General features: G+C 36.1%; 1 protein-coding gene across 5 annotated transcripts in view; it reads left to right on the top strand.

Annotated features, from left to right (window-relative positions):
• The window catches only part of KIF6 (kinesin family member 6), a 143,380-nt gene that overhangs the window by 85,823 nt on the left and 42,810 nt on the right, over positions 1–14,747 (top strand). For all 5 annotated transcript variants that reach the window (XM_030269215.4, XM_072927614.1, XM_072927616.1 and 2 more), the window contains exons 14-15: positions 2,180–2,282; positions 7,531–7,586. In XM_030269215.4, coding sequence (XP_030125075.4) covers positions 2,180–2,282; positions 7,531–7,586 — 159 coding nt within the window. The remainder of the gene's footprint in view (positions 1–2,179; positions 2,283–7,530; positions 7,587–14,747) is intronic.

Here is a 14,747-nt window from a genome sequence, read left to right on the forward strand (position 1 = left end):
TTGATGCATTTCTGCCAGGCAGTAGCAATAATCACTGCAATAGTTTTGTTTTCCAAACTTACTTTACTGTTTTCATTTGTACTCTCAAAGGCATCACATGGCCAGAAGAGTTAAATACTTTACATTGCAGTATGAGTAAGGGCATGTCATTGTTTATCTTAGGCTTGATCATGAATTTTTTTTCCAGGCTTTCTGCACTTAATACAAGCTTTTTCTGCAGTAAAAGCAATTGTAGGGGGTCAATTCAGGCTGCATGTTAAAATTAGTGCTAGAGCTGGGATGAATGTGCTATAAAATTCTGCTCACAAAGCTGCCTGTTTTTCTACAAGGCAAGCGTGAAACATGAACATTACACTCTCAGGTCATCACCGCAGAAAAAATATTTTTTTCCTGACTTCTCTTGCTCTTTTGGATCACACAACAGTAAATAGTGCACTTTATCTTTCTTTGATTTTCATATACAGAAAGGGTGGAGCACTTCTGCATGCTTTGCCATTCAGACATTCCCGGTGGTTCTATTTTCAACTCAAAATTTTTGAATTAGTAACAGATGCTCTATTCTTTTGACTGAAACAGGGTAAATTTTTTTTCTGTATTTTAAAGAAATCTTTTTACGCTTTTACTGACCATTGAACCCTGAGTCCTAGTTTTTGTTACCAGCCTTCTCTGTAAACAGTATCTTATATCACAGAACTCTTGCTGCAGTCAATGGGAACTTATCCAGATATATGTATGATGAGGTGCACTAGTATTTTGAATGACTTTAAAATGCAGCTTATGGACCAGTAAGGGGTAACATACCAGTATTGCACATCCCAGCCTGTTTAGGCATGTTTTGACTATTTCTTGCCTCAGCTCCACTGATGTAAATGATTATAAGACTTGGTGATGCTGACCCTGAAAACAAGGTATTTCATGAGAAAAATGTGTTAAAGAAAGCAGAAGAAATGCACAAACCTGGAGAAGGAGAAAAACCTTACACCAAAATTACAAAGCAGGTAGCCTGGAAAAGAACTGGTTTATGTGCATATGTTACTGCTAATGCTGGTCCATTGGCATAAAATATAGAGAAAACTCTTGCACAGCAAAAATCCTAGGGAGTTTTACAGCTCTTGTTCAAAATGGATTTGGGGGTCTTGGATAGCTCTGAGGCAGGAAGGCAGACCTGTGGGTAGGACAAATTAAGACTCAAGAAGGGAGAATAAAGAGAATCAAGTTCCAGTTTAAGGAATATAGTTTTTGAGGTTTAAGTTGCAACCTGGAGGTTGAATTAAAGGTGGAGTTATTTGTCATTCTTCACAAAGTTTGAGTGTTAGAGTCCTCCCCCTTTCTGCTCCTGAACTATCTTCATTCCTGTAGTTTATTTAAGTGCAAGTCTCATCCTTTCTTCTTGCTTATTTATTGATGTATATGTACTGGTGATAACACAGATGCTGGCATGAGCTCTCATTCTCCTTAAGCCTTTGAATGTTTTTGTTAATAATACTACAGATACAATATATCTTATTGAATGTGTAGATTATCTAGCAGTAAGAACTGAAAATAATACTGTAATATTTTTCTGTAGTTATTTTAAAAGATTTGAAGGCCAAATAAGTCTTGACATTCTGGTGCACAAAAGGAAACAAACACCATGTTGTAAATGGAAAAAGGCACCAACCATTTGTGTATGTAGAATTCTTGCTTTACATAAAAGGGTATGGAAAAGTATTTGCTAATGCATTATTAAAGATGCCTGACTTTTTTCTTCCAAGAATATTGAAAATATTTGAGGCATACTTGGGGCCCAATGTGAAACAGATGAAAAAAATACAGAAGCAAACTTCATTGTGCTGTTGTGAAAATACCTCTGGCTCACACTTAAGAATATTTCACATATTTTAAATTTTCAAAGTTCAGTTTTACTTATCAACATTTTAAATTATCTTGAGGAATTATACATCCCAAGCATTCAGACTTTAGAGAAATGATGTGAAATATAAGTAATTTATCAGATAATAGAAATCTTTTGTCAAAATGCTTTCCAATCAGTGGAAGACAGAACTTCATCTTCTCTTTGCTTTAAAACCTCTGGGCTGACTTGCTGCATTTATCTAAAAAGGATTTAAATAAGTGCAAAATCTCTCTTTTGATGACACTGAAGAAGTTATACTTTTTTTTTTTTTTAACCTTGGGGCAGGAGGAGAGATGTCACTTGGATGTCAGGAAGCTTTTGAAGTTTTCAAGCGGGACCATGCTGACAGTATAACCATTGAGGACAACAAAAAGCTTCTGAAGCAGAGGTGGGTGTCATAAGAAAATACAGCTGGGGGAAGACATCTGAGACTTCACTAGCAGTCTGGGCAGGAACACATAATTTTACACCAGACATCCCAGCCTTTTATTGAGGACTCATTGCAGGCCCTTCACCTTTTCTTACTTAAGACATTTCATATTCAGAAGGCATGAGTGGTGATAGAAGTCTGGATAGAAATGAAAATAGCATGAGGAATCTTAGTGCATATTTCCACTGGTTTTATTCATCTTCACAGCCATGTTGAAGCAACGTGGCAATGACATTCATGATCAAGAATTATCTAGGGGAAGTAAAATCCATGGGACTGAATCAATTGCTGTAATTTCCATTGTCAAAAATGCTTTACTGACTTCAGCACTGAATTGGATAGCAAGCTAGGAGATGTTTAACATATGCATGTCTGGTGTCCCTAACCTGTTTTGCCAAGTGATTTTAGCTTCTTTCTGCCAGTTTTGCATTCGCAAACAAAAATAATACTTTTGTCCTCCACATTTGTTTTTAATGTTGGCAAAAGCCTTCATGCGTCTGGTGAAAATAGTGATAATGGCAAAACATTGAAAATATGGATTTTCATACAGATTTTAAACCTCACACATTAAATCAGCAACACTTGTCTGTGTTGGTTGGATAACAGTACTGCTTCAGTGTCAGCTTTTCAAGTGTTAACCCTCTAGTACTGCAAAAGAAATGCATGGCTTTGAGATGTCAGAGGCTAAAAGCAAATCTCTCAATCTCTACTTATAACTAACATTTCCCCTAAGAGTTGCTTGGGCGTATTTTATTTGTTCTGTTTGGTTCAGGGGGTTGTTTGTTTGTTTGATTATGGGGTGTTGTGGTTTGGTTTTTGTGGAGTTTTTTTTGTCCTGAGGTTTTCTCCTTCTCCAGGTTTCTTCTGCTTTCTTCTTTTTTCTTTAACACAGTTTTCTACTTCACAGGAATGGAATACATTTTTTTGGCTCACCAAGTCTTATACTCAATTTCTTTCAGTAAATTTGAGGCAAGAAATTATCTCCATATCTTTGTGACTTACTCAAGTTCTTGCTATTTATCACTTTTTTGAACTCATTTACTTTTTATCTGGACCTATACCTCAGCTACATGAATGCAAATTGCTAAGATATTAGATGTATGAAAGCATTTATCCATGTAAACTGGATATCTAGTAATGCTTTTCTTCTGATCAATTTATCAGATCATGCCACAGCATGGTCATCACTACATAAATTATTACACTGCAGTAATTTCTGGTGTTGCTATTTAATAGCACACTTAATAGTTACAGCATGGTAATGAGAGCAATACAGCTGTGAGCCATGCTCTGCCTTTCTTCTAGTTAATCACAATTCTTCCATATTTTTTCTGTATGCTATTACTATGAAGCAAACCAATATTTCCTTCTGGTTTCAGAATACATAGTAGAGATGAGCAAAATCTACTAAGTTTGATGACAGATTTGCTTTCTTTAAAGGACAAAGATTCATTCTAATGCCTTGTGTAACTCCTCTCTAATAGGCATCAGCTGATTTCTGAAATCAGTGCTAATGTGAATTTTGATACTTTGAAATAGGCAGTTTCCCCTGCCATTTGCAGTCATTTTTAGCAAAGATGCTTAGCTCCAAGTTTACCGAGTTCATTAGAATGGATTTGTATCAAATCCAGTCTGTAATTGTGAATGCAGCCTCTCAACTACTAGTTACACAAAAGCTCTGTTACCCAGCCAGTGTTCAAATTGCACAGGAAGAGTGTGGACACCACATGTTTAAAGGTTACCATAGCTTCCCTTTATATGTAGGCTTCTCCTGTTAATAATTTTGTTTATAGTTGCATAACCACTTCTGTCATACCACAAACAGTGTTTGGTTCACAAATTACTTATTTTTAGCTGTCTTGTTTTTTCCTTTGGGTATTTTGGGTAGATTTTCTTGGTTTGATAATTATCATAGAGTTAGAGAATAGGCTGAGTTGGAAGGAATCTTTAACAGTCATCTAGTCAAACCCTGCTGCAAAAAGCAGGTTTTGAAATCTGATTCAACTACATCAGGTTGCTCAGAGCAAAGTGAAGATTGACTTTGAATTACTTTTCCAGGGATGGGGCATCCACCCCTTCTCTGGGCAATCTGTTCCAGTGTTTTAGCACTCTCATTGTAAAAGAGTTCTTTCTTAAACCTAGTCTAAATCTACCCTAAAGTACTACACCTTGTCCTATCACAACAGCCCCTGCTAAAACATGTCCCCATTTTCTGTATAATCTCCCTTTAAATATTGAAAAGCTGTAGTAAGGTCATCCTGGAGCCTTCTTTTCTCTAGGCTGAACAACTCCAGCTCTCTCATTCTGTCTTCCTAGAAGAGGTATTCCAGCCCTCTGATGATTTTTGGGGCCCTGCTCTGGACACAGTTCAACAGGTCTGTCTTTCCTGTGCTCCAGAACTGGACACAGTGGTGGTGAATACGTTGATTGATGGTAGCTTGGTGCAGCTGCACTTTGAGCTCTGGTTGGCAGGAGCCCAAGGCAAAAGGCCTTGAACTGGCATTGCCCTTTGCATAACAAAGGACACAGGTACCCTGCTCAGATAACTGTTATTTAGAGGCAGTTCTTTGCACTCAGTCCACTCTTGGTTTAGAGAGCACCCCTTCTTCTCACTTGTCTCTTCAGGCAATCTGTAGTCACTAGCAAGCAAACTCAAGGCATGGGATTCGACCTACCAAGTTTCAGTAATGGCAACAAGATCACAGTTTTCTAGCAGTGTGGTGATTTCCAGCTTCTTCTGTCTGCTGCCCACGCAGCATGAATTGGTATAAAGACACCTCAGCTGTTGGCTGCTCCATCTTCTTAAAAGAGCACACCTTAATTCCTTTGAAATATTTCCTTGGTGTTCCCCTGTTGGCTCCTATTTCCTCAGGAGCCCCTGGCACATCTCAGTAAGACATCAATTGTGCCTTGTGTCGTTCTTATAGTAATTGAACGGTGAACTGTCAGCGAGCCTTGGAAGTTTCACTGTGAAGGTCACAACTGTTGCTTGGGCTGTGAAATTATTCGTATAGATGTGACCATACATAGCCATACATATAAAATATAGATATTCTTTTTCTGTAACTACTGGTGTAAAAATGACCAAAGGCACTCAACTAATTAAATAAAATACTGAAAAGTATTTGTTTTGTTAAAAATATAAAAGAAAATATCTGATTTTGAATAAAGCTTTTCACCTACTATGTCAGAGCACTTCACAAGTGCAGTAGCTTATACTGTATCTCAGTAATGTCTCTGAATTTAAAAAGTGGGAAAACTTACATAGTCAAAGATAACTCAAGTGAAGCAAAATTGATTCAATTTGCCTTCAATTCAAGTTGTCTATGGGAAGTGCCTTTGTAAGATAGAAAATGTGATCTTCTACAGCTTTACAGCAGTTCTTTTACATTTTTCTTCCATACATTAATAACTGCTTCCCTGCTTAAAAAAACCACTCTGGGTTGATACCCAGACAGAATCAGATTTCTGCAATTTGAACTTTCTATACCTGACTTCCAGAGAACTTAATAATATCCTATTTCTTAATGCAATCATGTTCTCTTTGGATTGTTTCTCTGAAGAGGAGAAAAATTCATCCCATTTTCTGGTGAAATATGTTACCAAGCAATCTTTACAGTTGTGCCACTCCAATGTAATGCATATTGCACAAAGCTTCTAAATCTTTTCTTTGACAATATTTCCAGTAGTACAATTCTACTTAGCTTACTAGTTGCAAATTTAGTTTCCTTTTTGTTGTTCTTCATTGTTTTCTTCCATTTTCTTCTTTCCTTGCTTTCTGTTTTTTAGCTGGTTAACTGTTAACTTGTTTTTTCAGTTACTATGGGCAAGTTTCATGGAAAGGATGAGTTTCACTTGGGTCACTTGCTGTAATTTCTAATAATTAAAAACAAGTGAATACTCATTTAATTCACTGAATGTCTCTCTCATTAGACAGCCTCTGAGTTTGTCTTAGTTTACATAATGAGTTAGAGATTTGTTTTCCAAGATGTTTATATTTTAATTACTGAAATTTGCATTCAAAGAGTGACATCTTTGCCAAAAATGCTTTTTCCACTAAAATTAGTGGCTAAGTTTGCTCTGGGGTTTCATCATGGAGTATTTATCTTGTAGGTAATAGAAGACATGATTTGGCAATTTCAGCCTTTTCAGTTGAGTGGTTTCCATGTAAGATACAAATGAAGTTTTTTCAGCTAATAATATAATTGTTCAGTCATCACTATGCATAGCAATATCACCTTAATGCTATATAATATCACTCTTTTTTTTATTAAAGAAAATAGCTCTGTCCTATTCAATATTAGAGTCAAGTTTTGTGTATTTACCTGATTTATTTTGTTTGACTAGGATTCATAGTCACAGATGGAATCTGTTGAAATGTCATAAATTCACGCCAAATTTCAGTTTATGTTATTGTGCTGGTTTATAAACTATGGTGTTTGAACAACAGATGCACAACCTATTCAACTGTTGGCAGTAACCTATGAATAAAGGCTGGATAAATATCTGGCTTCAACTTTTCCAGATAAATCTCTCTATGAACATGAATCAGAGTCAACAGCCAACATGAGATTTGTCTCAGGAACGAATAAATAATAAGTAAATGATGAACTTACTATGAGACCTGAGGGAAAGAAGGAGAGAGGTACTTCAGGGCTTATTTCCTTTGATATTTAGGCAATCCTTAATGCTTGCCCAGAGCTCTAAGCCCAGTAGAAAAAGATTTTCTAAAGTCTAACAGAAGCGTCAATGGCTTCCACCTTTTTTATGTAAGAAAGAATAAGTGCCCAGGAACCCTCCAGCTTCAGCCATTTAGCCTTGTGGAATTCAGCCATGAAAGCATATGTTTGTGAGCAGATTCTCAAGTAGGCACTTGAAATTCAAACTTGTTCCAGTCTTATGAAGAAATGAACTGAGAAGGGGAAATTTTTCACATCCCACCTTTGTAGGGAGAAGCCATATTTGCTTACTCTTATTTGAGTTAGAAATACAATTTGTGGATTTCTTCAGTTTCTTTGTCTAGATCAAGACTCTTCAAGATAGTTTCTCTTAGACCACGCAATCTCTCCTAATGGAAAATTGCTTCCAATTAGTTCTACTTCAAAATGAAAAGCTAGTACTGAGTAATTCTGTATTTTATTGCTGTGAGCTTCTGTAACTATTTGTTCTTTAGAATAATTCTGTATCATTATGCTTGCATTAACAGGTTTGATGAAGCTAAATGCCTTGGCGAGAAATTAAATGAAGTGAGAAATAAAATAAGTGAGTAAATTTTAACTTCATTTTACCTTTAGCTGATGAAATCACAGCATTCAAATATATGGGAGGAGATTCTAATTTCTAAAAGAAAAAAGTCAATGCATGGCTAAGACTTCCAATAAGGTAAACTGTAAGCTGATGATAGCAGTAATAATTTTATGTACAAGTTTTGATTATTTCAAATACTGTAATGTAAAAACCAGCTCCCTTCTTTATTTAACAGGATATCTGAAATTTATCAAAATAGAGACATTAAGGTATTAGCATGGGATTTTTAATTTTATTTTGGAATAAAAGGATCCGAAACTATAATTTGAAAATTTCCTATCTATGGATTGAGGATTAGATTAATCCATAAATTTATATGACTTCAGATAAAAAATTCTCTGCACTCAATAAAAAAAATCTGCACTTTGTATAGATTAATTAGAGCAATTTTGAGGAGTGCCTCAGTATGGTTGGGAGTTTCACCTTTTTTTCTTCTAAGTATATGATTGGTATCCAATTTCAGATTTTCCAATGTCAAAAAACACCTGTAGATACATTCATCCCCAAGACAGGTCTTACTTGATCTTCCTAGAAGCCTTTGATATGTTCCTAGTTGATTCTGGAGTTCTGTTGATTCCAAACCTGGAGGCTATCCAGGATTTCTGTCAGATGTTAAACTGTTTTATTTTGTCCCTAAATTTCTTGGAGATCAGGTCCACGTCCTCCATTTCGCACACATTCTGGTGAGCCAGAACCTTTCAGATGCAGGCTGTGAGGGACAAGATTGAAAGGTAATCTGGTATCCAGAGCAAGTGGTGTAGATCTTGCTCTTATTTTCTATTCCCTCCTTCTTCGGGTGGCTACAAAATAGACATGGACAATGAAGTCATTATAATCACTTCAAGTCTTAGAATAGCAGTTGACTTCTGGGAAAGGGCAAATATCTCATAACACAGCTGCCAAGTGCTCTGTACTTACACCATAGCCATGATTATATTCTCTGTGGTCATGAATGATAATTACTGCTGGATTCCCCTCCCAGTCACCTTTGGGTACACCACAAGTCCCTCAGAGATATTATGCAGTACATTTAAATTATGTCAGGTATGCAGAAAGCCTCAGCCATGTTGGCAAAGTGTTTTCAAACCACAGCACAACTGATGTTTCGAATAGATCCAGAAGCAAACACATCAGGTGCAGAGCCCTCCTGCAGGAGTTTTCTCAACACTTGGTTATTTCTGTAAGACATGACACTGGAATTCACCTGTCTTCTTTCAGTAGGTTCATTTGCCTCTGTCAGGCTGGCCAGAACATAAATGTCAGTACAGAACCTGTGCATAGATATTCACAGATTGACCCATGCAAGAAGAATTGCAGTAACTACCTCACAACTATGGGTTTCTGCAGTGTCCGTATAAACTCACTTAACTCCTGCCAAGCAGGCTTGTTACTGTGGCAAACATGGAAAATCAAGTTAAACATACTGTGGAGGATTCTTTTTCCTCTGCTACCACCTTGAAGTCCACGTTGTCCTGCATTCCTTTTGTTTCTTAGGTTTGCTCATCTATGTTATACCCAAGAAATTCCTTAGCCTAAATAAGGTGTAGCCAAAAGTCAGCCCTGTCTGCCAAGCTTCTTTCTCTTATGGAAGGTGAAATTAATTTTAGAGCAGGAACAGTGAAAACCAGCAATAAGCGGCTACACACAAGCACATCTTTCTCAGTATCTGGGGTTGCAACTGGGCTGCTTGAAGAGAGGAGCCTAGCAGCCACCCTAAAGGCATCTTTTACCTGAGGGAAAACAAATGTTTGGGGGACATGGGAGAGAGTAAAAGATGCAGTGGGACACAGGCCACTCCTGAAGGTACCCATGCTAGGACAAGACTTGTGTGATCTCCAAGTCCCTTGAGAATTGAATCTCTCAGCAATAATGTAACAATGCAATGTAGACATCATCTCTCAAAACTGTTTCCATGGATTGCTGCACAATCTAGAACAAACCCTTAGTTTGGACTGAGTTGCTGCATGGTTTTCCTCAGTAAGTTAGACAAAACTGATAGCTATAGTGCAGCAGAATATAGATTTAGCTGCAATTAAAAACATCTGTTTAAAACTTGCTTTTGGTTAGGTTCTTCAGTGTTAACATTGAAACAGTGAAGTATTTCTGGGAAATATGACTGCTACACCAACAATATATGTAAACTAAAAACCCATACTGATGCCTTGAACAAAGCAAGCAGCCATTTAACAAATCAGTAGTGCCACACTGGGCTTGACAATGCCTATATGCCTCCTGTAGGAAATTGTAATAGGTTGTAGACAAGATGAATACAAAAAATATCCTTTAAGAATCAAGCTAGAAATATCTCCAATGTCTAAGAAAAATTGCACAAAGCACATTTTGGTCTTGTTTTGGTATATAAGTGTAGCTACAAGTGAAGCATTTTCAAATTAAAAATTAATTTCTCCACTCAATTTTTATTTTGGTAGCAAAATGGGGAAATAGTATTTTCATTGAGTTTTTACTCTAGTTCTGTTGTATAAGCAAGAAATTCTATCCATGTTGTATCCATTTATAGCTATCTATATCCCGATTGATGCAAATTATGCAGATGTAAATACTTTGCTGACAGTTTTTATACACTGATATATTCAATTCTTTCTGTGTAACACTCTGCAGCATGTGAAAATTATCACTCTGGCTAATACAAATATTCGATTTTATTCATCTGTCCTTTAGTCCTGTCCAGCATTGTTTAGAACACATTTGTTAATATATCTACCTGTAAGCACCTCCTAAGAAATATTCAAATTTTGTATCCAGTTCAGCTTAGTCAATTCAATTACACTACTTTATACAGTCCAACAGCCTAAAACATTTTTTCCAGTAAGGTCTATTTCATCATAGAAGTCATACTCAAAGGATCATTAAAGATGCTAAGTAAGTTTACTAACCTGCCAAATTTTTACTTAAAATGTGGTACAAAAAATAAGAGTCATCTGCGGCCTGCAACTAGATCTTTAATTTATTTTTATTGTTGTTTTGGTTTCCTTAAGCATTCCTGGCTGCCTTGTTGTGCACAATCAAGAACAGATCCCATCAATATCAGTTTTCATTATTTCTAAGTTACTCTTAATACTATAAAGCTATGCACCACAGAGGCCATAATAATCCATTTCATACAGTCTGATTATATTTTGAGATAGTGACAGCAGCATCTGGCTGTAACTTTTATGTCATAAATACTTTGACTTTGGAAATATTAGTGTTTTGCAGTGAACAGTACCCACAATACTCTAACCCCTTCTCAATTACACTAGCATTTCAAAAACATCAGGAAATTAGGACTGTAAAAAGAAATTTGTGGTAGGATTTTCTTGGTAGACTTTTGTAAATGTTACTGCTTGCACAAAAAGATTAAGGAAAACCATGTGTAGATGTAAGGTGGATTTCAAGTGTGGAATAACTATAATATCAGAAATGAGACATTGTGACCAGCATCCCTCTTTGCTACTATATCACTTAGTCCCGGATTCTGTCTCCTTTTATGTTTAATAGCAGTACAGGATTTTTTTTTTAATGAAAAATATTTCTTAGATTTGTCATTATGCTTACTTTTAACAATGACTTCCTACAAGTAAGAGGTTGAATTTTATTGAGGATGAAAATTATCTTTTTCTGATACTTGGGAAAAAAAAAAAAAAAGAAGAAGAAAAACAGAGAAGTGTTTCTAAGTCAGGGTCATTTTAGTGACACTTTGCTGTATTATGACACTAAATTCTGTATAGGCACAAATAAAGGAGCTGAGGGCTTTGGTGCAAGCACTGAGGGGCAATTCTTTTTGCAAGTTATTGCATAAATACACCACTAAAAAACAGAGAAATGGTATAGATTTTGAAACATGTAGACATGTCTGGATTTGTTTGAGTGAACTATTCAGAATTGTTTACATATGGCTGGAGAATGTACCCAATGACTGGGCTTTAAAATACAAATACAAAAAACCAACATGAATGAAACTGGAAAAAAATAACTGAGAGGTCAGGAAATAATGAGGACTCTGCAACCAGCGTAGGATAAGTGAAAAATGGGCCAGCACTGACACAAAGTATATTTTTGCCTTTCTAGTCCAACATTAAGAACTTTCAAAGTGTATATTTTGCTAGCTAAAAAAAAAAAAAAAAAAAAAAAAGGTTTCTTTTCTTGGGATAAAAAGTGCAGTGTGACTTCACACGCTTTTGTATTGTACCATTTTCAGAGATTTAGGGTCTCTAACAAGAACTATAGATCCTTTTGGTATTACTGAAGAAGACAGTGAAGGAAACTTGATGCTGAAGCCAAAGATTTTATTTCAGAATAGCGAAGAATATTTATCGTTGCAAAAATTTGAGTGATTGTGCTTAGCACAGTGTGGTGAGTCAACCTCAGCTGAATATCCAGCAGCTCTATCATCCCTTCCTCAAAAGAATAAGGGAGAGAAGTAGGAAGAAAAAGGTTGTGGGTTGAGATAAAGATGAAGACATGGCTTAACAACTACCAAGTGAAATAGATTGAAGTCAGAGAAAATTAGTTTAATTTGTTGTCAATTAAAATAGAGCTGCATGGTGAGAAGCTAAGACAAAACCTCTGAAATAAAAAATTCTCCTCTTATCAGGGCTAGCAGGAGGGTTTGGTTTTTTCCTAGGATGCTGCTATCAACAAGGTGGTTTTACACTATTACTGCAAACATTCTGTGTCAAAGTACTCTGACAGTAAGAACTACTCCACATCTGAACAAGCTGTAAAGTATTAAATAACAAAAAAGACCCAACTTTAATCAAAGAGTGAGTTGGGCAACTACAACTTCTATTTTCAATGTAAATTAAACTGATATATTCATTCAGAATTTTACCACCAAAAAAAGTTTCCTATGTGCAAGAATGTGTGTTAGAAGCCTTTAAAAGTAGTAAAGATTTCCAGTTCACTCCTATAAATGTCTGACTGTTTTGGGTTATTTTTACCACTATTAGATTTAGTTTTTTCCTAAAGGGAAAAAAAATATACTAAATGGTATTTAATGCCCAGAGGGAAGCAGCTGTTGTTTTTAGTCTGTCCAGAAATCAACTAACATTATGATTGAAGCTGGAAGAGGAAGGACAAACTCATGTGGGAGTAATAACTGTGTGAGGAAACAGGCACTCTCGGAATGAAAAAGAGTAGGTGGGTGGATTATGTGCACATGATGTTGATGGTGCATCTATACCCACAGGAATGCTGAGCTGTTGCACCGCTCTGCTTCATTTCAGGTTTTGATTTTTGTGCACAAGATCATAGAATACCAAAGTAAATTACAATCTTTAGTGACAGCGGGTTCTAGTACTGCAAAGCAAGGTTATTGAAGAGTCCTTATTTAATTTGCTTGCAAATTATTCAAATACTGATCATATGTATCACAGTTAATGGCATGTTACACTGAAATGGTGAGGATGGAGGAGGGCAAGGACAAGACATGCATGTGCTCAGAGATAATATTGATTCTGATTCACTAACTTGGATGTCACACTCTTATTTCTATGAATGCACAGTAGATGTTAAACCTACTTCAAACCTAATTAATATAAACCCAGAATTTTTATTTACCTTTTTTTCTTTGTGCAAGATTCTATGTATGTATATATAAAAATCAATCTTGTTACTGCTGCTCTTCCTCCCCATCTTGATGAGCCAAGCAGATCTACATTAAACTCCAAAGTAAGAATATTTAATGCAAGGGTTTTTTTACACCTACTCACCTTTATGAAGAACACTGATAGCAGCATTTTTACACAGAGAGAAAAATAAATAAGATAGATGAAGTTAAGGTTTTTTAGGTAGAGATGTTCTGAGAGCACTTTGTGGTGTACATCAACATTACTGTTACTTCACATGTGGGGAATAAGTTACTTGGAAAAAAGAAGGATCAGCTAGTTATGAACCAGAATGCCAAGGCTGATAGTAGGAATTCTACACATATTTTAAGCCATGATTATAGGAGCTGAAAGAATTGAGGGAAGTCATGCACAAGCAAATAGCATTTTTAGAACTTTTGCTGAAGAAGTATATGTACTTTGGAAGGATGGAATTTCTCTGTTAAAGAACAGTTACCTGCTTTACGTGGAACCTAAATGAAATTAAAAAGCTGTGATGATTTGCTAGATGCAGAGAAAGCCCATCAAAATCTATGCTCTGCTTTCTTAAAGCTCAATAGTATTATCTATTTCTTTACAGTAATATAAATGTTCTGAATTGCAGACATTAACTTATTGGACATTGTTTCAGCCATGAATGAAGTGAGGCTACAATAAGAGAGAAATTACTGTGCTTTGAAATGCATTCCATTCTTTAGTGTAATATTCCGAGATACTTATTCTTTTATGGAAATAAACATTGTGACTTCCTAGTTGCTGATTTAATTCAATGTTCTAGTGTAATTCCAAAAACTATCAAGTAGTTATGAAAACTTATATGTGCTCAGCAAATTTTACTGGAAATGACTAGTATAGAAGAAAAAGGGCAAGATTTGGTTTAAAAAGGGATTGAGAAACTTCAAGAAAGGTTACATTCCACAAAAAAATATGGTTCAAATGAGATGCAAACAACTCATAAATAAATTAATTCTGTATGCAGATTTAATGAGCAGATAAGTCAGTAATGTCATTCCACAGCGTTTCATTCTTCAGGTAGCTTGTATTCTCTGCAGAGACCTTTAAAATCCATGGAACTTGAAATCTTGAAATCCTCACTAAGGAAAAACTCTAGCTGAGGTCAGTTTGAGTTCTACTTATGTATGGATTGAAAAGAAGATTCTGAAAATATTTCTACATTTATCCTTATTGTTGTTTTAGTTGATCAAGGGCAACAAATATGAGCTATAGATTCATAGAATCGTAGAATGGTTTGGATTGGAAGAGACCTTAGGGGTCATCAGTTCCAACCCATGTGCAGGGTCACTTTTTTTTTGAGCAGGTTGCTCTGAGCCCTGTCCCACGCAGTGCAAATGGGCACTTGGTGCAGCAGTTCAGTGTCAGGCTATATGTACCATGATTGCTGTGCAGCTCACTCAGCACATTCTCCATCAGGCGTACTATGTGTGCCTTCTTCAAAGCCAGTTCAGTGGCAGGCTGCATGTACCATGATTTATGTGTCCAACATCCCTAG

The sequence above is a fragment of the Taeniopygia guttata genome, chromosome 3, assembly GCF_048771995.1.
Source record: "Taeniopygia guttata chromosome 3, bTaeGut7.mat, whole genome shotgun sequence".
Lineage (NCBI taxonomy): Eukaryota > Metazoa > Chordata > Aves > Passeriformes > Estrildidae > Taeniopygia > Taeniopygia guttata.